The sequence below is a fragment of the Pararge aegeria genome, chromosome 21, assembly GCF_905163445.1.
Source record: "Pararge aegeria chromosome 21, ilParAegt1.1, whole genome shotgun sequence".
In the NCBI taxonomy this organism is placed as follows: Eukaryota; Metazoa; Arthropoda; class Insecta; order Lepidoptera; family Nymphalidae; genus Pararge; species Pararge aegeria.
Window position 1 is genome coordinate 9,238,499 of NC_053200.1, and position 21,350 is coordinate 9,259,848.

Here is a 21,350-nt window from a genome sequence, read left to right on the forward strand (position 1 = left end):
CTAAAGATGTATCCGAGATTTGTAGTGTACTGATCGCTCTTTGTGTTTTAATACTACAGAATTTAACGTGTATAGACAATTTGATTTTGAATAATAATTTTGTATCTAAACAATGTACCATGAAATATTTATACGAATTGAAAGGTTTAAGAAAATATACTCCATCTACTCGTAAATATAAACTAATCCTTAACTACATGGAATGCGTTAGTCAGTCGAGGATTTAAATGTAAAAGTCAGGGTACGTCCTACGATGGCGTGAGATGGCTGGTTACCCACATCTAATGTAGTTAGTGAATTACTTGTGAATTATGATAAATTCTTTGTGCTGCCGGTATTTCGGTAAAGTAAGTTGATTAATGCCTTTTGGTGCTGTCTGTCAATTGATGATTACTATTTGATAATGGCAATAAATTATGTTCATTATTGCTAGTTTATTATAGCACTTTTCGTATGGCAAAATAGACAATGGCTTTTATTAAAAATAAAAAAGAGTAAAAATTTTGGCAGCGGTGGGATTCGAACCCACGCCTCCGAAGAGACTGGTGCCTTAAACCAGCGCCTTAGACCGCTCGGCCACGCTACCAGATGCGATATAGGTCGAAATTATGAATTGCTTTTTATTAATAGTTAAATCGTAAATGTATCGGTGATAGCCCAGTGGTCCAGCCCAGTAGCCCAGTCGTAGGAGTACGACTTCAATTTCGAATCACAGCAGGCTTTTCTAACTTTAAGTAAATTAAATATTACTTGCTTCAACGGTAAAGGAAAACATCGTGAGGAAACCTGCATGCCTGACAGTTTTCCACAATGTTTTCAAAGGTGTGTGGAGTCCACCAATCCCCACAGGGCTAGCGTGGTGGACTACGGCCTTAACACCTTCTCATTATGGAAGGAGACCCTTGCCTTGTAGTGGGACGGTTATGAGTTACTATGATGACGATGATGAAACGATTTAAAAAAAATGTTATAAAAGCTATCTAAATTAAATTGACAAGTCTAAAAGTAGTACTGTCCTTTTTACAATGATTCCCGTTGAAAATCACAGCTCTATTTTGTAGACCTGCCAATTATTTTTAGAGATTTAAATAAAACAAAATTAACACCACTGTTTAGTCAACGGTCCTACGTTTTTTGTACTAGAATTAACTCGCAACTTTATCCGTGCTGAATTCCTGAATTCCTAATTTCCACGTCATAAAGTAGCGTAGAAAACGCTGTAAGAGATAATAATTGCTCCCTGTGATGTTCTTTACGTGCGCATGAAAGTCCTTTGAGAATTGGTTTAACATTTGAACACACAGACGATATAAAAATAGTGTATATTAATTATGATAGAAATTTTAATTATTTCAAACTAGGAAACTTCACAAATTTTGAACAAAACCTGAATAAGGCCCCATGAAACCCTATTTACAATCAGTTATCCAGTAGCCATACGTATTTATGTTCGTTTCGAATAATAAGTCAAATGCGCAGAGCGTTTATTGGTTTTATCTTCTCTCACGCAGCAACGGGAATGATGTTTTGCAGGGCATCAAACCAATCCTAGAAAAAATCTACTAGTGTAAAGACGGAGCAAATCGCGGGCGAAAGCCAAAGGTGCCTACTTCATGTGGGGGGGTCGAAAATGTTTTACACATTTAAGCAAAATTTCCCAGTTAAACATTATGTTAGTACAAAATGTCACAGTTGGCACATCGTAAAGTGACGCCTTAACGGCTTTCTATGAAATTGTAACCTCTTGCGTCATTTCTTAGAAATCTGTCACTCTCCTATAATTATTTATTTCTATATTGTGGAATAACATCAAAGTATCTAGCTTAGCAATATTATTAATACGTACTCTATGAGCGATTGAAATTATAATCTTTATTTATGGGATTAAAGGGTATGTTTTATAGGATTAACATTTTCACCGAACCCCAGAAGTTCGGCTAATACAATCATTAAGGAAGTTATACGGTATATCCGAAACAACAAAAACAACGTACCGATATACACAGATGTTTCAGAAGGCCATAAGTTTAGCTACCGTTAGTAACAGACTGTATTTTCGTAACTGATTTGGCTGTAAAGTTTGGATGATCAGCAATTAAGAGCAACCTTAACGTTCTAGCATCGTTTATGATGGCTACTTATATTTAAGTTTACAGGGTGAGCTTTTGGCACGGGCGCTCCCACACGTGGACGCCTCAATTTGAGGTTATGCTGATTTGTCCTAAGAAATCAGTCTACAGTTTTTAAACGCTTTATAACTACTACTGTGTTGTTCTTGTGGTTAGTATGAACAAAATTCATCCAAATCCATACTAATAGTATAAATCCAAAAGTGTGTCTGCTGTTAGTTTGTTTATAAGCTTTGTTCGGCTCCACCACGGCACCGATCTTGACAAATTTTGGCGCACAGATAGCTTACATCCTGAAGACGGTCATAGGATACTTTTATCGACATAAAAGTATCCTATGGCTGTCTTCAAACCCCGAAAATGTCCCCGTAGGATTTTAAGAATAAACTTAGTTTGTTTATGGCTTCACAACAAAATTATCATGTTTAAAATTTGAATTGTAAAAGCTTGCATCCTGGAAGACATGGCTCCAGTAAGGTTTTTAAGATATTTTCCTTTACCGCGAAAGCCAGTGACATTACATTAATTTAATTAAATCCATATAACGCCGAAAAGTAAGAGGGCAACCCGGGGATCGAACTCTATCATATGAATATCATTGGCGTATCCTTCTCAAAATCTCACCCTGTATAGAGGAAATTGCGTCAATAGAAGTTCACTATAAAATACTGCCATAGGGTATTTAGCAACTTTGTTTTTAATATGTAGGCAAGTTAATCGGCTCAGCCAAAGAAGCCAAAGAAGTAAAATAATTAAAGTGAAGCGCTCTTTGTGACAGAGCTCGTTCGGAGGGTGTGGTTGCCGGTGTAGGTAATTACAGGCACATGAGATGAGGCTAAACTCACCTTATGTTATACATAAATAAATATACTACGACAATTCACACATCGCCATCTATCCCCAAAGTAAGCGTAGCTTGTGTTATAGGTACTTAGACGACTGATGAATATAAAGTCAACATCTCGTGAGGATCCAATATTCTATAGGATATATTTCGGAGAGTGTGCTCAAGAACTATTTGAACTACCGCGATCTCCGCACTCCGAAATATATCGACTTCTCGATCTCGATCGAATTTTTACCATCGAACCGCGAGGCACCGTAAGGATCTGCATCCTGACGTGGTCGATATACCGCGGACGCGTACGAGGCGCTTCGCATCTTCGTTTCTGATCCGCACCGCTAGGATCTGGAATGCTCTTCCAGCTTCCATTTTCCCCAGTTCTTACAATATAAGTACCTTCAAATCAAGAGTGATTAGGCATCTTCTAGGCATGCTCGCTCCACCTTAGGCTGCATCATCGCTTACTAGTTACTATCAGGTGTGATTGCAGTCAAGGGTCTATAAACATAAAAAAAAAAAATCACAGCCCACTACTGGGCCCGGGTCTTTTTTTTATTCCACTACAAGTTCGTTTTGACAGTAATCTTAGGTAAGTGATGATGCAGTCTAATATGGTAGCGGGCTAACCTGTTAGGGGGTATGCCAGTTATATGTACTATTCGTTTTAGTCAGCTTTTTTACTTCGTCTTAAGGGTATAGCAGTTATTATAACATCCGTGCCCCTATAATCGGTTCCTATGCGGCATATATTCCTATGCGCACCGGGACGCTACATTGCTTGGTGGCACGGCCTTGTCGGTAGAGTGGTAAGCAGCCACAACCGACGTCCCTTATGAATTCCAGAATTACTCACTCCGGGAATCGAACCCGGACTTTCCACTTATAAACCACATCGCTCACCACTGCGCCATTTGAAACCCATTAGTGGTAAACTACAGGGCAAGGGTCTCCTCTCAGAAAGAGAAGGGTGGAGATCGTATTATAGTCTATGGTCTACCAAGCTAGCAGAGTGCGGATTGTTAGACTTCATTTCCCTTTCAAAACATTATGGAGAACTCTCAGGTATGCAGGTTTTCTCACAACGTTCTCTTTCTCTCAGTGTCAATACGTTATCTTCTATATATATAGAAGAGAAAGTGTGTGGGTATGTTTTGTATAGGCTCCGAAACGGCTGGACCAATGAAACTTTCAAGGAATCTCCGGATTGACCTGGCGAGTAATCCTGTTAAGTTTAGTGGAGCACTCCTATTTTTGAACTGTCAAACTGTAAAATACAGCTTTTATTTACTATGATGTAAATCATATTGTTGGGTTTACATGGGTGTAGATAATGATCTTCACCCGCTCGAGAAGAGAATAGAAGAGAATGAATACGGAGAGAAATAAATGATTTAATATATTATGAGACTTAAATTAAAAATTTATTGATGTAAGTTTATTGTTTAAATAAAATAAAGCAAAATCTAGCCCGGCAAAGCGGGCTGGGTACGCTAGTGTTTTATAAAAAAAACATGCTTCTGGACGTTTTAGAACTCGCTTGTAAAATGAACCAATGGATGAGTAACAGGAAAAAATAATAACCTAATCATAATACACTTATAATAAATAAAGAAGTTCTTATGTAAGCGACTCAAGTTTTATGGGAATAAATGTCTTTAAACCTAACTTAAAGACCCGCTAGTTATAACAGCCTATTGGCCCGAAGAGGATCAGTAAAAAAATGATTGGCAGCTTTTGTAACGGAGGCCAAGGTTCTTGGATCACTGAGCCACCGAAGTAAGTGATGATTGACTGTGTCCATTTAGTTAAATTGTTCATTATAAGCAAATACGAATTTAAATTCCAATCAAAGGGTCTACCAATACAACGGTAGGTTAGAAACTTCACAAGAGTTACAACTCTTAAAACTTATGAAATAGCGTTCAAAATCAATTGGCAATTATAAGGCTTCTTAATAATACGGTAGATTCAAACAATCATTTGTAATTGAGCCCGTGATTACACGTATTGTAACGTAATCTCCAATAATCTATGTGTACTTATCTATATACGTGTTACGTCTTGCCACCTGTTTATTATAATTTCATGTTTGTTCTATTTATGATTGGCGCAGAGGGCAGTGACCCTGCTTTCTTAGTCCAAGGCTCTGGGTTCGATTTCCAAGTGGAAAACGTATCTGTGATGAACGTCATTTTTTTTCAATGTCTGGGTGTCTATCTGAATTCAAAATTCATTTATTTCAAGTAGGCATAATACAAGCACTTTTGAAACGTCAAGTCTGTCCGTGTGTAGTGACTCTACCACCGGTTCGGAAGGCAGATTCTACCGAGAAGAAGCCGGCAAGAAACTCAGCAGTTGCTCTTTTCCAACATCAAAAATTTACATTTTACATTTTAACATTCATTTTTCTATCTTGTGAGAGATGAAAGCGGAGCCGGATTCTTACAAGCAACCTTGTCATTAAGAAACTCATCTGTATACTAAAAGTAGGTATTTGTGTATATTATTCATAAATATGCATCAGTTATGTTGGTTCCCATAAAACAAGCTATGCTTACTCAGAGGTCTAGATGGCGATGTGTGTATGATCGTAATATATTTATTAATTTAAGCTCCTTAGTCCGACTTTGTCTGCGGTCAAGGAAAACATCATAAGGAAACCTGTGCGTCTGAGAATTCATTATGTTCTCAAAGGCATGTGAAGTCTACCAATCCACACTAAGCCAGCATGGTTGACTACCGCCTAAACCAATCACATTCTGAGAGGAGACTTCTTGACGACCTCTCTGGCGAATCGGTGAGCGCTATGGTGTTAAGTTGGAGATACCGGGTTTGATTCCTTTAATAAGGCAAATTGTGAATTTATTATTTCTGAATTTTCTTTGGTCTGGTCTGACAGGAGGCTTCGGCCATGGCTAGTTACCACCATACCGACGTAGACGTTCCGCTAAGCGAGTGAACGTTCCGGTACGGATTAGGGTATGGGTTTAATATAACTGCCATTCCCTAACAGGAAAGTTCGCTACTATTTTATACTGCATAATCTCTTTCCACCAGGTGAGATTGCAGTCAAAGCTAACTTGACGAACCGGGCGCCGGAGAGCAACCAATGAACTCCGGCCTCCATGAGTTGTAGGCCTGCGGGCGGCAAATTAAAGGGAAAGTTTGTCACCCAACTAATGACAGGCCTAAGAAGGTGGCGTGCCGTGTAGCGCACGTCTCTCTGGAGGATTTGGCAGCGATCAGGCCATTGATGATAGGACCCGCATGCACTGGGGGGTGAAAACCTTGGCAAGAGTGTGGTGAATACGCAAGTGAACCCCGTGCTCTAACTTATAGGTCTATCGAAGGACACACAGAGTTTTTAGTGGGTGCAAGTCCCACATAACTACTCTGTTTCCCCCAACGGAGTGGTATGCGTCAGGCATTTTCTCTGTATAAAAAAAAAAAAAGTCAAAGCTAACTTGTAATGGAATTTAAATAAAGACCTGTGCCTTGTCGTGGTTGATAAAGATGATGATGAATGTAAGTATATGGGTGTCTTCAATTCACCTTAACTTTTAGATGCTTAACGTATAAGGTATCGCAAGAATGCAACAAGAAAGGCAACATCCCGAGTGGCACAGGTAATTTATTTTTTATATGCTTTCTCAGGGAAAAAAGCAATACTTTTACACAAAATAGTAATAAAGATTTTAAATCGCAAAAACCATAACCAAAATCACACATGATAAATGTTGTTATTTCTTTATATTTACAAAATTTAAATTTAAATTTAAGGTAAAGTTTTTTTGCCATTATAAGACAAGTAGGAAATTAAAGGATATCTTTATGTTACGTAAAATGCTATTTTTTCAAACGTTGTAATAAGAGGAATCCTATTATAACGTCAAAAAAATTGCATTTTACGTTTTGGCAAAATTTGCCAAGAGCGAATTAGTTAAAAGTAGCTCTGGGAAAGGGAGGGAAATTTGTAAACTGTAAACAACTTTACATAATCCCTTTGCTGATAGTGAATGATAACGCACTAAGCGATTCGATCCCGCTAACCTTGTTTGTCTTTTTAATTTGATATGCCTCGGTTTATCTTATCCTGATTATTAGATAATCAACAGTTACTTTATAGTTCATCTTATGCTTGTCGTTATAAGATGAACTATATATTTATCGTTTTCAATTTACAATCAACATTCAATCAATCAATTTTCGTTTTCAATTTTTAGGGTTCCGTTATTAATATGAAAAAAAGTCGTGAAATTTGGTTTAAAATTCATATAGATTATGCTTGCTTAAATGCTTATCTCGATTGCCAAAGAAAAAAGCTTTTAATATATTTACAAAAACGGTAATAACGGAGGAATTAAAATTTAAATAGCGGCTTTTCAGATTTTCTGAGATATCATAATATTATGTCAAGACCTCTTGCACGGCCTTTTGCACGTTTCAAAACTATTTTAATTTTTTAGTGCCGATACCGACGTCGTTAAAAATATTAATGCATATTAATAATAAAAAAATAATAATAATAATGCAATTAAGCATTATATTGAAGTAAATTAAATAAATTAAAAATGCAGCAATGTTTTTCCGTAAAAAAACATAGCTCCATTTCTAAAAGTTATGGTTTGGGAGATCGATAACTGATATAATTAGATAATTGTTTAAAAATGTAAATAGTACAAATTAAATGTGTGTGTAACATTTATTAAAAAGCGCAATAATATTTTCTATGATTGTAAATTATGCGCTAGTAATCTGGGATTATGACATGAAAGTGTAAACTGCCCCTTATGTTTTCAATATATCAGTATTAATTGCCTGAAAATATTTGTGTCTTGTTGTTATCTTGGAAATTTAAGGTACGTATAAGTATGATATCTGTAAAATAAATTCACCTTTCTCATCATCGGCCCATTAGCTCAGTTGGTTAGAGCGTCGTGCTAATAACGCGAAGGTCGCGGGTTCGATCCCCTCATGGGCCAAGTTTCTTTTTCATTTTGCTAACTTTAACGTATTGAAATTGATTAAAAATAAAAATAAATGTTAGCGGAAATAATCTATTGGAAATAACAAAACTCGTATTTAACTTGATTTCTATTGCAAGAACACGTATTTTACACGCTTTCTATTCATTATTATATAAATGAACTAATTGTATTTTTGCAAGCCAATCAGGCAGTTTTTGTTTGCACTACAAATTAAATAACCTTAATAAATTTTCCTGGACAGAATTCCATATTCTGATAAATAAACGTATTTTATTTCTCTTATTTTTTGTAGATTTTGTGTTAGTAACAAATTACGACAAGTAAAAATTACCACAAGTACAAATTTCAGTTTATTAGGTAAACATTGAATAGAAATATTTATGTAACTAACACTCTTCTACCTACACTGACTATCTTAATTAAATTCTTACAGACAGACTTAGTTAATTCTAAGTTTCTAAATCTTTAGGACATTATTTACAAAAATGATTGATCTCGTTCGTTTGTTTCTGTAAAAAAACCATACATCCATAACCATCCATAATCAGGTTTTGTAAAAAACAATCCATAGCAAAAATATCTTATGTTCGTTATGAATTTTCACAAATAAACTTTTTACACAATTTCAACAAATTAGCCTCTTTACATAAATCTATATTTACAATGAATTAATTGCACAACCGGCCGATACTAATATATACATACAAAAATGGCATTCGTAACAACCTAGCGACATATCTATTATTTACATTGCTATTTACATAATGTCATACTTACATTTATTAATTCAAAAAAATCCAAAGTTAATAATTTAGGTAACAAAAGATAAGCCAACATTCCATGCAAGAAAATAAATAAATTCTGATTCTATATAATGACGGATACTGTTGCATAAACACGAATTGATATTTACAGCAAACCAAATAATAATTTAAAACTAAAGGTAATTTAATGCATAAATAAATTATAGAGGCAGAATTTAAGAATAAACATTAAAAGATCGTAACCGAAAATAACATATAATTTGAACTAAAGAGTTTCATTCCTGAAAAGAGATTAAAACCGACCATAGACAAACTGACTGCGATGTCGAGGGATTTCATTCTAATTAAAGAATGCCCCACGCAGTGCTCCTCTAATCAGAATTTTTTGTATTCTCACTCCAACTTATGTTTGACCTTTTAATGCATTTAGCGATTTGGAAGTACACATGTGCTTGTTGTTCACTCTCTAACTCCAATAATATACGTATAACATCCATCGCTTTACTTTTATACACTTTTTTTTTCTTATTTAAAGCCATTTTGACAGTTGAAAGATCTGCCCAAGTTGTCTAGTGGAATTAACCAAATATGTCCAAAAAAATGTTTGCTAATTTTATTGTTTATTTACTGCAACAATTTAAAAGTGCAAAAAAAAAAACAAACATCTATACCATGAGGTAAAATTCGGTGGCACCTATCGTAAAGTTTACAGATTATAATAAATTCAATGTACATTCCTTAATTTGCTTTAGCAACAAACTTATTACTATCTACCAACTAAATACACATTCATTGTTTGGCTTTTAAAATTTCAATTATAATTATGTTCTAACATTCCACAGATTGTATATATGGCGAGTCATCTCTATTTGAAATAGAAGCAGCCGAAGCTCTCCCATCACGTCCGGTTACAATAGAAATAACACTTTTATGTTCAGAGTCACTATCTCCGCTTAGAATTATATTGGTTTCACCAGCAAATCCTGAATCTTCTTGCTCTTGATTGCGACCTAACTTATTGCGCGGCCCATAACCTAGTTCCTCAAAAATATGCTTTGAGTCTTTAAAATTACCGAAGAATACTGAATCAGTCTCTACACTCTCACCTCCAGATTCACTTCGTCCATCACACAGTGACTCTAAGTCATCTGTGTCTGTGTCTATATGTAAATTATTCACTTTACTCACAGGCATTTTCAGAACTGGTTCTGGAAGAGGTAGTTTTGGTTTCAACTGCATCAAATACCTAGCTCTTCGTTTTGACTCATTTGAGTCTGTGCTTAAATAACCAGAATCCTCTGTACGACATAGTTTCCTTATATCGACTCGTCTGGGTCTTGTTCTAGCTGAACGTCTGCCAGAGCGTCTTGCATTTAAATCACTTCTTCTGTCGTCACTCCTTGAATGAGGTGGAAATCTATCTCTCTCTTCGGATGAACGATATCGATCACTTGGAGGACTGTTTCTGGGTGTATTTCCTTTAGTATATAACTCTGGGCAACGTTTTTGTTTTGGTGGCATAGGTGGCTTGGGTCCAAACTGGTTTTCTAGATTTCTAGGTTGTTCTAAATTTTTAACATAAGCAGCCAACTCTTGTGTGCCGTAAGGTACGCTACCGCGTCTTTCATAAAAACGTACGTCATTTTGAGCTTTGGTTCTAGCTTCATAAATTTGCCTCAAGCTACCTATTTTTCTCGTAAATGCTTCTTCGGTTGGATTTATTTTATGCTGAGTTTCAGGTACTACAAGCTTGTATTTAAAACTTCCACCAGATTTCAATAATATTTTGTCGACACATTTTTTAGTATCCATATCTTCAATTGACTTCTTAGGTTTTCTGTCAAGAGTATCAGGATCAAAATCATCTTTAATTTTTTGTCTGTTGCTAACGGGAGATCCTCGAACTTCGATTGTCAAAGGACCAGGATTTTCGACGTTATTGTATATAGGTTGTACGGAATTTATGAATATATTATTAGTGTTATATTTTTTTCTACTATCACAATTAAATGTTATTGCTTGCTGAGCCACACCATTTTCAGTTTGATTATTTTTCAAATCACGCCAACTTCGTGTTCGCCTATCGCGAGTTATACTTGTATTTTGTAAGCTCAACATTTCTTTTTTATTTGATTGCGCTGCATAATCTAAAGAAAATCTTCTCTTTTTCGGTATTTTTCTTTCCAAGCTATCAAACTGTTCATTGTTTTCACTATCTGCATCATTTTTACGACTCCCAGAAAATTTATTATCATCACTGAAATAAACTGAATCTGCGGCAATGACCGGTATTACTAATTTTGGTACCATTGCTGGTGATTTAAGAATATCATAGAATTCATCCGGTTCAACTCGACGACATTTATTCAATTCCCGAATAACTGCCTGCATTTTCCTTTTTACTTCTGGAGACACCGGCTCCTTTATATCACTTGTATCTGAAAATTCAATTGGAGGAGGCGGTGGAGGTGGCAATTTTTTTCTGACAAATCGGGTACCATGGCTTAATGTACTTTTTCTTTCTAGAGAGTTAGCTTTGGTGGATAAAACAGAAGAATTTTCGGTATTACTGCAATCCTGCATAATTTGGTTTCCCAGACTATCTTCCTTTTTTAAATTCACGTCTTTAATCAATTTAGTCATTATCGACTCAGTAATTTGAACAGTCTGTGAACTTTCATTCTGCACTGGTTCGACTAAATTGATTCTTATTTCTTCTTTTTCTTTAGGTTCGATAACTCTTGGTGTTCCACTGACTTTGGCTATTGATTTAACAGGTCTAGAAGCATTAGCATTAGCAGGCGCAGGAACCTCATCTAACCATTTTTGAACTATTTTCTGCTTATAGTCATCACTTACACAAGTTTTACAAGAATTAGATCTTATCAAACTAGCATTTTTCTTTGCTCGCTCATTACTGTTACAACCTGGACAACCTCCGCATAAGACTGTGCGCCGGCTATTTTCACGCTTTAAACTTATAGCACTAAATCTTCTACCCCTTCTTGCGCAGGGAATATCCCAACCAAGATCTACTGTATGATAGGATTCTTCTTCTGGTATATCTGATAGTAGAGGGATAAATCTTTTTGATATCATCTTTTCTTTGGCAATAGACATAACTTCTCTTAATTTTACTAAAAAATCGATTGCTGCTGGTGGAGGGCTCTGCAATAAAACATAACTTTATAGAATACTTTTATAAACAATTAAAATAAATCAAAAATGTATTTACGCCTTACCTTTAAATGTTCTATTTCAAAGAACACTGGATTAAAATATAATTTTCTTCTTATAACAGGTTCCCCTTCAGATGGGGGTGGTAAATTCTCCGATTCATTGTTTTCTATGCTACAGTGAAGTATTGATAAATCTGAATGTGGAGCTTTTTCGATTTCCGGTGAAGCAGAACGTCTTTGAATTCGTTCATTAACTCGCTCTGGTGTTGAATTGCTTCTAATAGATGGTCTAGGTGGCTTTTTACGTCTCGTATGTACTAAAGCAGATATGATATTAGAACTTCGATCCTGAAACTGTAATAATTTTTTAATAGGAATATTACGCCATATAAGATATATATCCGTTAATTTATAGCTAGACTGTTATATAAGTTTAAATTACCGGTTGTGTATTAACAGATGAAGAATCAAATGTATCTTCGGTATGCTCACTAACATCGGATAAGCCTGCATCATTTGTGTAATCACTTCTTGCACTTTCCAAAGACATTAATGGATTAGTTTTCATTCTCTGAAACAAACAATTATTATTTCTTCTGCAATGTAAGAAAAAAGTGTTATCCTTTTTCATACTTACCATACTATCCATGCCCAGACGTGAATCAATCGTAGATACATTGTCTGTTGATTGACTGGTGTGAGAATGATTCAACTCTGGGTCTTTTGTTTTTCTTCTCTGTTTTTGTTTATAGTGAATGTAGAAGATAATGCCAGCTGCGTACACGAAGACAATCATCAAGACGCAGACGCCAATAGCAAGAGACTCCAGAACGCTGAGACCCTGACTTTGAGCGGCTGGCTCGGTTGTGACGGTTTCTCCAGCATGAAATGGTATCGACCTAACATCTGAAATGAGTTTTATATTCTTTAACAGGTTATGTTGTGTTAAGTAATAAAAAAAATTAAAAAACCCCCGACACAAAATAAAAAATTATAGTTCGCATAGATTAGTTGTAGTGGATAGAATTCTACTTCTTTCATTTGATACCAGGGAGTTGTGAAAAAATCAGTAGTCCGCCATCTTAGAGCGACGATCTTTCAAATAAATAACAAAATCAAAATAGGTACATCACATAATAGGTATTTCACTGATAACCACACCCATACACACACACGCACACACACAAAAATAGACACGACAAACTTATAAAACTCCGTCGTTTTTGTGGCGGGTGTTAAAGATAAAAACTAATTAACAAATCTAATCAAATTAATCGCTTGATTTCGATGGAAAAAAAATATTTGGGGCTATCGTAGCTTTTCTTTTAAGTTTAAATTGGAAAAGATATGCATATCTTTTTATGGGTGATCTTTTTACCTTCTATTTGGTAAAGAAAGATATGTTTTGACTTTAACATAAAAATGATGGTATTTTTTACCTAGTAAAGTTTGGCGAGTTATTCCAGCAATACGGAAAGCGGCACACGAAGCCGCAAGATGCGCAGGTTTTGGGGCTGAGCACAAAACGTGGACTGCCACAAGACGCCCTTCGAGTCGCGTGTGAAGACTCGGAGAACCTCGCCACTGTTAAAAGATGTTTTAAACCAGTAAGAAATATATCTAACTGAGGAAAAGAAGAAGTATTGTACTATGACATCATTGGAGTAACTTTTTATAACTATCATCATTAGTTAAAAACCCTGTGTATTATTAAATTGTGTTTGTATCTTTTATTTTTATATTTCACAGTTATAATTAATTAAATAAATAATAAATATACTAAGACAATACACACATCGCCATCTAGCCCCAAAGTAAGCATAGCTTGTGTTATGGGTACTAAGATGACTGATGAATATTTTTATGAATAGGTAATATACATAAAATACTTATAATATACATATAAACACCCAGACACTGAAAAACATTCATGTTCGTCACTCAAACATTTTCCAGTTGTGGGAATCGAAACCACGGCCTTGGGCTCAGAAAGCAGGGTCGCCCACTGCGCCAATCGGCCGTCAAAATTTAAGAACAAAGTAAATATAAAAATAAATTAATAAATTTAGGGTGAAAATATCTTTCTCAAAAAATATGACTAAATAATTGATTGAGAATAATATTTCTTATTTTTTTATTTTATAAATACATGAAATGGTTTTGCCACACGTTGGAATTATTGGAATACAAAGAATGTCACAGCTCCGAAATAGCGGACACAAGATTAATTTGCATCGTGGTGATGCTCAAATTCTTGAAACATTCGTTAAATGTACCTACACGTATAAAATTTGGTCAAGCGGGAATCGAACCTCAACGTAATATATCTAAGGATAATTGTTATGTGACTTCAATTTTATGTATTTAGTAAATAAGTGCCTACTGGATTTTTTTTGCTCTGGAATATACTATTCCATGTAATATAATACACATAATTATTTGTCAGTTGCAATTGTTTAAATTTGTAACTTATTTCTGTTAACTACCATGTTTGTGTTAAAGTAACGTAAGTGATCGACTTTTTGTTTGCTTTGCAGGATTTATTTGCATTGAGTGAAATTATATTATCTAAAGAATTACAAAAGCTTACAAATTTTTTGTCTATTTACCTGTTAAAGGTTTATATTGTTGCAATTTTCTAATCTGTCGGGCATTACGTGTACATAATACTCAAAATCTAAATCACAGTGCCAACCTTAATTCATTAGGATACTCAAAACCAAAATCAAACGACTCTTTATTTACCAGGTTATTCAAAATCATTGGTAATCAGATGGTTGTAGGTGGACAGGCGACATCAAACGAATCGCAGGGAGCCGCGGGACGACTGGAAAAAGATTTTTGAAACCAGAATTCCGTACAAAAATATATCTATATCCAGTTGCGTCCATTGATTTTTAAAATGACTAAAATTCATAGAACTCTGAATACGCCGGGTTACTCAAAATCAAAATCACAGAACCCTAAATTCGCCAGATTACTCAAAATCAAAATCACAACACCCTAAATTCGCCAGGTTACTCAAAATCAAAATCACAGGACCCCAAATTCACCATACTATCAACGCTACGCATCAACATGTTCAATTTAACCGCTGAATATTTGGAAAGATTTAACAAATTGCTCCTTTGTCGCCTCCGCGATTATCAACACCTAAATCTGAGGCTCGCTTTTCAAAGCCGACACCCCGACTTCCGACTGAATGTACATGTAATAACTCAGGAGTTCGCAGTTCTACTTTAAATTTTTTGACACTTAAATTGAAATTGAAACTGTTAAAGATAAGTTAATCTTTACTATCCTATCTATTCTTTCATCTTACTATCTCTCATTATAATGTACCTATAGAAAATAAATGCCATAAATGTAACAAACCGTGTAAACATTCCCAATTGCAATCTAGTATTAGGAGCAGTTTTAATTATTTTTACTAATATTATAAATCTGAAAAGTTTGTTTGGTGGAACGCGCTAATCTCAGGAACAGATTGGAAAATCTTTTTGGGTAGCATGAAAAATGTTGTAAATCGGATAGGTGTCGACGCGTGCGGTCCTAAACGTTTTAAGTTACGCCTAAACATTGTATGATTTATGAAGGCATAGGTCCTTTATAAAAGTTAAAAAAAACTACCTACATGCCGTAGGTAGTTTTTTGTCTATGTATGACTGTTTACCAAAAGCCGACAAAATTGTGAGGGCCGCTTTACTTTTGCTTTTACGGGGATGATCTAGTAGCGGCACTGAGTAAGTAACGTTAACTCACGGGTTACTGGGGGATAGTTAATTCCCCAATGACCCCGTGCTTAAAGTTAGGTCACCTATTAACATTTCATCATCGTCATCACCATTATCAGACAATTATTTTTCCACTCATGTTCACAGGTCTCCTCTCTCATAGGAGGGAAAGTTTTATAGACCCACCATGCTACTCCAATACGGATCGGTGTGTGGTGGACATTTCACTTATAGCAATCGACGGATACACCCACATTTATCGCGATTCTACTCGTTCGTTCGTTTCGTTTTTGTCATTGTGTTTAATAAAATTACCTATGCCTCACATTTGCATACTTATCTATATCTTATGCCGTTCTTTCTAGATTTCTCTTAGTTAGGATGGAACACATCATATTGGGTAGACATGACAAGACGACATAATACATGTTTTCTTTGTTTTACGCACGCATAGTTAATTTATTATTGACATCATGTATATACTCTCTCTCTCGATGCTCTAACTAATGAGTAAAATTTACATGTGTGACAGTGTGTATGAACTAATGAGTTTATCTAGGATCTCAATCATTTTTAAAGTATTTCTGCAAAAAGGAGGAGGCTATAATACGGATGAGATGATGTTTTTTTCCGACTTACCATCAGGTGGGCCAATTGCTTGGTCTGTTGATTACTACACGAAAAAAAACTTCACTTACAACAGATTTTTGCTTTACAGACTTATTAGATTATGCGGCTAACATACTGTAACTTTCTTCTTCGTATTAACCTTATTCCACGTTATATTATGAGGTTAGCACAACAGGTCTTCTTAAATTTGAAGATAAACATGTTGTTACGGTCTTGGCATATTTTTCAAACTGACCAGCCCGAGTTGGAACCTCCTCAGGAATAAAAGATTTTGTGACTCAAATTAAATAAATAAATAAATACACACATCGCCACCTAGGCCCAAAGTAAGCATAGCTTGTGTTATGGGTACTAAGATGACTGATAAATATTTTTTATGAATTATATACATAAATACTTAGAATATACATATAAACACCCAGACACTGAAAAACATTTATGCTCATCACACAAACATTTTCCAGTTGTGGGAATCAACCCACGGCCTTGGACTCAGAAAGCAGGGTCGCTGCAAACTGCGCCAATCGGCCGTCTGATTATTGTTCTAACAACTTTTTAGCAGACAAGATTTTATAATAATCTGCCATAAATTTGTATTAATCAAAATCATATTAACAACAGAAACTTGAAAAATTTCACAACTCATAATTTTTATATTCCTGCATATTAACAAGCTATAAAATTGAGAGAACCTGATCACAATAATTAAAGATGTATAATATTATCAGCTTTGGGTAATTTCGAATCCAGTTTTTACTATAGCTCCGATTTTTGGCTCTCTTTTCTCGCATCATTTTATTTACAAAAACATAGTAGTCCATTATTTACATAAACATAGCTATAATAATATAATAACTATCATATTATTAACCCCGTGGGGTATTTTATGTTATAAATTATACCGAGAATGCCTGCAACTTCTTTATGCCAGAAACTACTGCTATTGATTGAATTGATACCGCCGTCGCACCGCGCCGTTTATACTAGTTATAGGATGTCAGACAATTAATTTAATTTTCTTTATTTTATTACCAATGGATAGTATATTAGACAGATTAACCGGGTCAAATATAAGTCATTGTATAGGTTCACATACAGAGTAAATATAATAAAAAGTCACTTATGTAGAGGTAGGTTTATGACAATTTAAAAATGAAAAGGTACTGGACTGGAATGAACTAGACTTAGAAAAGGAAGGCATAGGCAAGTTAGAATTCGGAATGGATGCGGTCTTCCTTTGTGAGGACGCGATTTAGCGACGTGATTTGGGCCGTATGGTGAAGCCAGATCAAAATAAATTTGTCACCAACCCTCACCTTTCCGTGGGTGAGGCGACTATGTAAACAAAACGGAGAACGGGAAGAAATGACCTATGTGATACTACTTCCAACTTCTGCGATTACCAACCTGTCTGCTAAGAGTGGTAATTATTGGACAAACCATCCCGTTGAGAGAAGCTTATAGTCCAACAATGAAGCTGTTAATGATGATTTCACGAGAGGAGGTGGCGGATAGGTTGAGACGTTGACTCTCAACCAATTTGCCGCAGGAGTTGGGTACCCTCTTGATGAGAACCTCTGTGTGTTAGGATACACGCTAGTACATCTGTCGCCCGCTGGAGATGGGTCAAATGGGCTGAAATTTGAATGGGGGGGCATTTACTCTATTTCCCTCTGAAAAGGGTCCACCACAACGAATCTAATCCTGCAACTCAGCCACCAGGCAACGAGTTGGAACATCGTGGGGTTTTGGTCGGTCCGGTATAACCGCGGCTTACTAGTTATGGCCTCGGTGGTATCCATCAATCAGTGGCGTGCATAGAGGGTATGCACAGGGTATGCAGGGTATTAAGAGTTATGAAAAACTTAAGGATAGGCTTTAAGTTTAAGTAACTGTAAGAGTTATTAAAAGCCTACCCTAAAGTTTTTATAACTCGTACTGGACATTTTCTTCATTTTATATCATTTGCATACCCTGTACATACCCTCTATGCAGGCCACTGCCATCAATTCTCAAGCGCTTACTGATGTACTTATTATTCCAGTAATATTATGACACAAATTAAATCTTGCTTTTATAAAAAGCAAGATTTAATTTGTGCCACCTATTAATGATATGTCCTAGCTGGCTGCCAGTTTAAGGTATTTAAGTGTTTCTCTTTTTGTAAACTCTTAAAATAATTAAATAAATAACGAATCTTTAGTCACCACGGTCGCGGGATTCTTCTACCCTTTAGGGACATTACCATAGCTGCAGCAAGAATTGATTAACATCATAATAGCTTGTATGAAACGAGAGCTATAAAATTCAAGCACACTTTAGTACCTGTTCCAATTTAGTATTGAATATCTATGATGTGTATTTAATAGTGTCATAAAATCTAAGTCAAACAAAAAAATCGATAAGGATCCGTTAATTAGAGTCTACGTGTTTGCAAGCTACGAATAGATTGTTTAATTAGGTACAACTTTATTGGATAATAATATAACGGTAAAAACAGGTTATATCCTAAAAAAATATACCTCATCTTATATGAATTATAAAATTGCTTACAAAACAAGCACAACCACACAAGGCACACATTCTTACCACGCAAACTTTTTAAAATTGTACAAAGTAAATTTTCGAAAACACAAAATACTACTGATTTTTTTTTAAATGTAAATAGCTTAACTTACTTGAAAAACTCCAAGGATAAACAGGAAATAATGAACAATCATAAACACGGCGGGCGGAGGTGACTTGTCCGCGCCGCGGCTTTACGCTTCCCGTCGGTCTAAACTGAACTAAACAATCTATAATTTAATATGTACGAGTATTGCGTGTGAGAAACATTGTTTTCATGCGATGGCCAAGTCAATCTATTTCATTTAAAACATAAAAGAGTTTTAACATTTATATTGTCACTATATGGTGTTGTTATGTTAGCTAATTACCTACGCAATAACTTAAGAAAGAAGGTCGCTTAAGTAGGCTCTTAATAAACTAACCGACATGGATCTCACAACTTTTTACGGTAGAAGCACTGGGTTGCGAGACTCGGTTTTTTACAAGTTTTGTTTTTGCTGCTTTTTTCTTCGTATTATTTTATCTTGAGGTTAAAGGCGATACAAATATTTAAGAAACAGGTAATCTTCATGACACGAGTTCATATAATTATTACCTACGTCATCATAATCTTATCACCTTATAAAAGTAATATAATTGGGCGGTGTTATTCACTCCAATGACTCCAATTTTACTCCAAGACCGTAATCTACTCGTATGTGCGTATTTTCTTATTAGCCATATTTAGTGGGTTGGAACGTTTTCGTATCCTTATCATCATCGCATCAACCGATTGGAGTGCACTGCTGGACTATTTTTGGTGGTTTCTAAAATCCACGGTCCTGGGCGACTTGTTTCCAGCCTCTTCACCTCGTAGGGGATCGATCAACGGGTTGTTTACAGGTGCGGGTCTCCGAGCTATGTGCCCCACCCATTAAATACCACATTAGCTTCGCGACACGTTTAGCTAGATCGGTAACTCTTTCTTTGTGTGCCTTCCAAGGTGTTTAGAGGTTATTGATATTGCCTGCCTCGGTGGGTGACGCTGGCTGGATTGCGGTTGTGTGCGAAAATGTTCCCATGACCAGTGCCTGATTAAGCAAGCGCGGCGCCCATAGCAAATTCTTTAAAAGAATCCTTGTTCTGCTATGGGTTGTTAAGTATAAAGTAGTAAAGATACAATTCAATTCTCAATACGTATCCTAAATTGGTATTTCCTATCTATAGGTTACAATTTTGTGGGTAATTAATAGTGTAGTAAATTACTATAGGCGGTGTCTGTGTGGGCGTATGCGTGGGCGTGTGCGTGGGCGTGTGCGTGGGCGTGTGCGTATGCGTGGGCGTGTGCGTGTGCGTGGGCGTGTGCGTCGGCGCGTGCGCGCGTGCGTGTCTTTAAGTCAGTCAGTCAGTCAGAGATGAGTGGTATTAAATATGCGGGGCCCTCTTTCGCGCGGGGCCCGTAGCAATTGCTACTCTTGCTACGTGCTTAATCCGGCGCTGCCCGTGACTCAGTCACCAGTGACCAGGCGACAAGTTGGAACACCGTGGGTTTTTAGTCGGTAAGAGTCCGGCATAACATCATAGCACCTGTGTAGTGGTATCCATGAGGATTTCCCCACGAGAAAAAAAAAAGGTCGGTAACTCTAGTTCGTCTATGGATCTACTCATTTCTGCCAATTTGATTGGCGCCAGTATAGTTCACTCTATCGTCCGATGAGTGCAGTGAGCGTTCTTATGAGGCCCAAATTAACATTTCTCATAATTGCGCCCAATCTCTAGCTGGGAAAATTTAGGAATTATTTATTTGCGAAACTTCTCCGATCTGGCGGGAGGGTTCAGCCGTGGCTAGTTCCCTCTCTATCGATAAAGACGTGACGCTGCGCGCTGGTACGAGTTTATGTAGAGCTTTATATGGTATTAATATTTTGTAAATATATTAGTCAAGGGCTAACATTAAATCTATACTAACAATGGTAGTATTAAATTATTTGTAAATGTATTTCACATATTATTTGCGTTGCATTTTTACCGGTGCATTCATTTTTAATTATATTGTTCTTAATGGTAATAAAATAATTAATTACTTTAAAAATGTTCTCTTAATAAGCCATGATCGGTTTAAGTGTCTTTTAACTGCTTTACGCAGCGGGATTTACTCCTTTCCGTAGTTTATTGTTTTCAAGCATTATAAAATATTTAAGATAACGATATTCAAAAACTCTGCTGATAAGTAAAAATTCTTGTATAAGGCGGTTCACTTTGAAATAATAAAGTATGTCCCTTGGTATGCTATGTCTACCTCCTGGATTCAAACTATATACAACGTGTAACCGAATTACGAAATAATGTTAAAGGACGCATAAGTATATATTATAAGTGATCACCCTGTAAAAATATGAAATCAAAAGAAGCACATTTATTTTTCAATACAAACGAATTCAAAACATTCTAAGTGTTTATATATGACAATTTACAACCCTATTGAAGATAAATGACCGACACGCACATAGAACCTACACTACGCGACGCTTAATA

General features: G+C 35.9%; 1 protein-coding gene and 2 non-coding genes across 3 annotated transcripts in view; 1 reads left to right on the forward strand and 2 right to left on the reverse strand.

Annotated features, from left to right (window-relative positions):
- Nucleotides 1-504: 504 nt before the first annotated feature.
- On the reverse strand, nucleotides 505-586 carry Trnal-aag. Its single transcript has one exon. It is a non-coding gene; the product is annotated as a tRNA-Leu (tRNA).
- Nucleotides 587-7,881: 7,295 nt separating this feature from the next.
- Trnai-aau lies at nucleotides 7,882-7,955 on the forward strand. Its single transcript has one exon. It is a non-coding gene; the product is annotated as a tRNA-Ile (tRNA).
- A 343-nt stretch (nucleotides 7,956-8,298) lies between these two features.
- LOC120633335 overlaps nucleotides 8,299-21,350 on the reverse strand; it is a 58,099-nt gene continuing 45,047 nt past the window's right edge. Inside the window, exons 6-10 of the mRNA XM_039903527.1 lie at nucleotides 13,344-13,488; nucleotides 12,542-12,810; nucleotides 12,347-12,475; nucleotides 11,968-12,258; nucleotides 8,299-11,893 (exon numbers count right to left, since the gene is read on the reverse strand). Of these exons, the coding sequence (XP_039759461.1) occupies nucleotides 9,554-11,893; nucleotides 11,968-12,258; nucleotides 12,347-12,475; nucleotides 12,542-12,810; nucleotides 13,344-13,488 (3,174 nt within the window). The 3' untranslated portion in view covers nucleotides 8,299-9,553. The remainder of the gene's footprint in view (nucleotides 11,894-11,967; nucleotides 12,259-12,346; nucleotides 12,476-12,541; nucleotides 12,811-13,343; nucleotides 13,489-21,350) is intronic.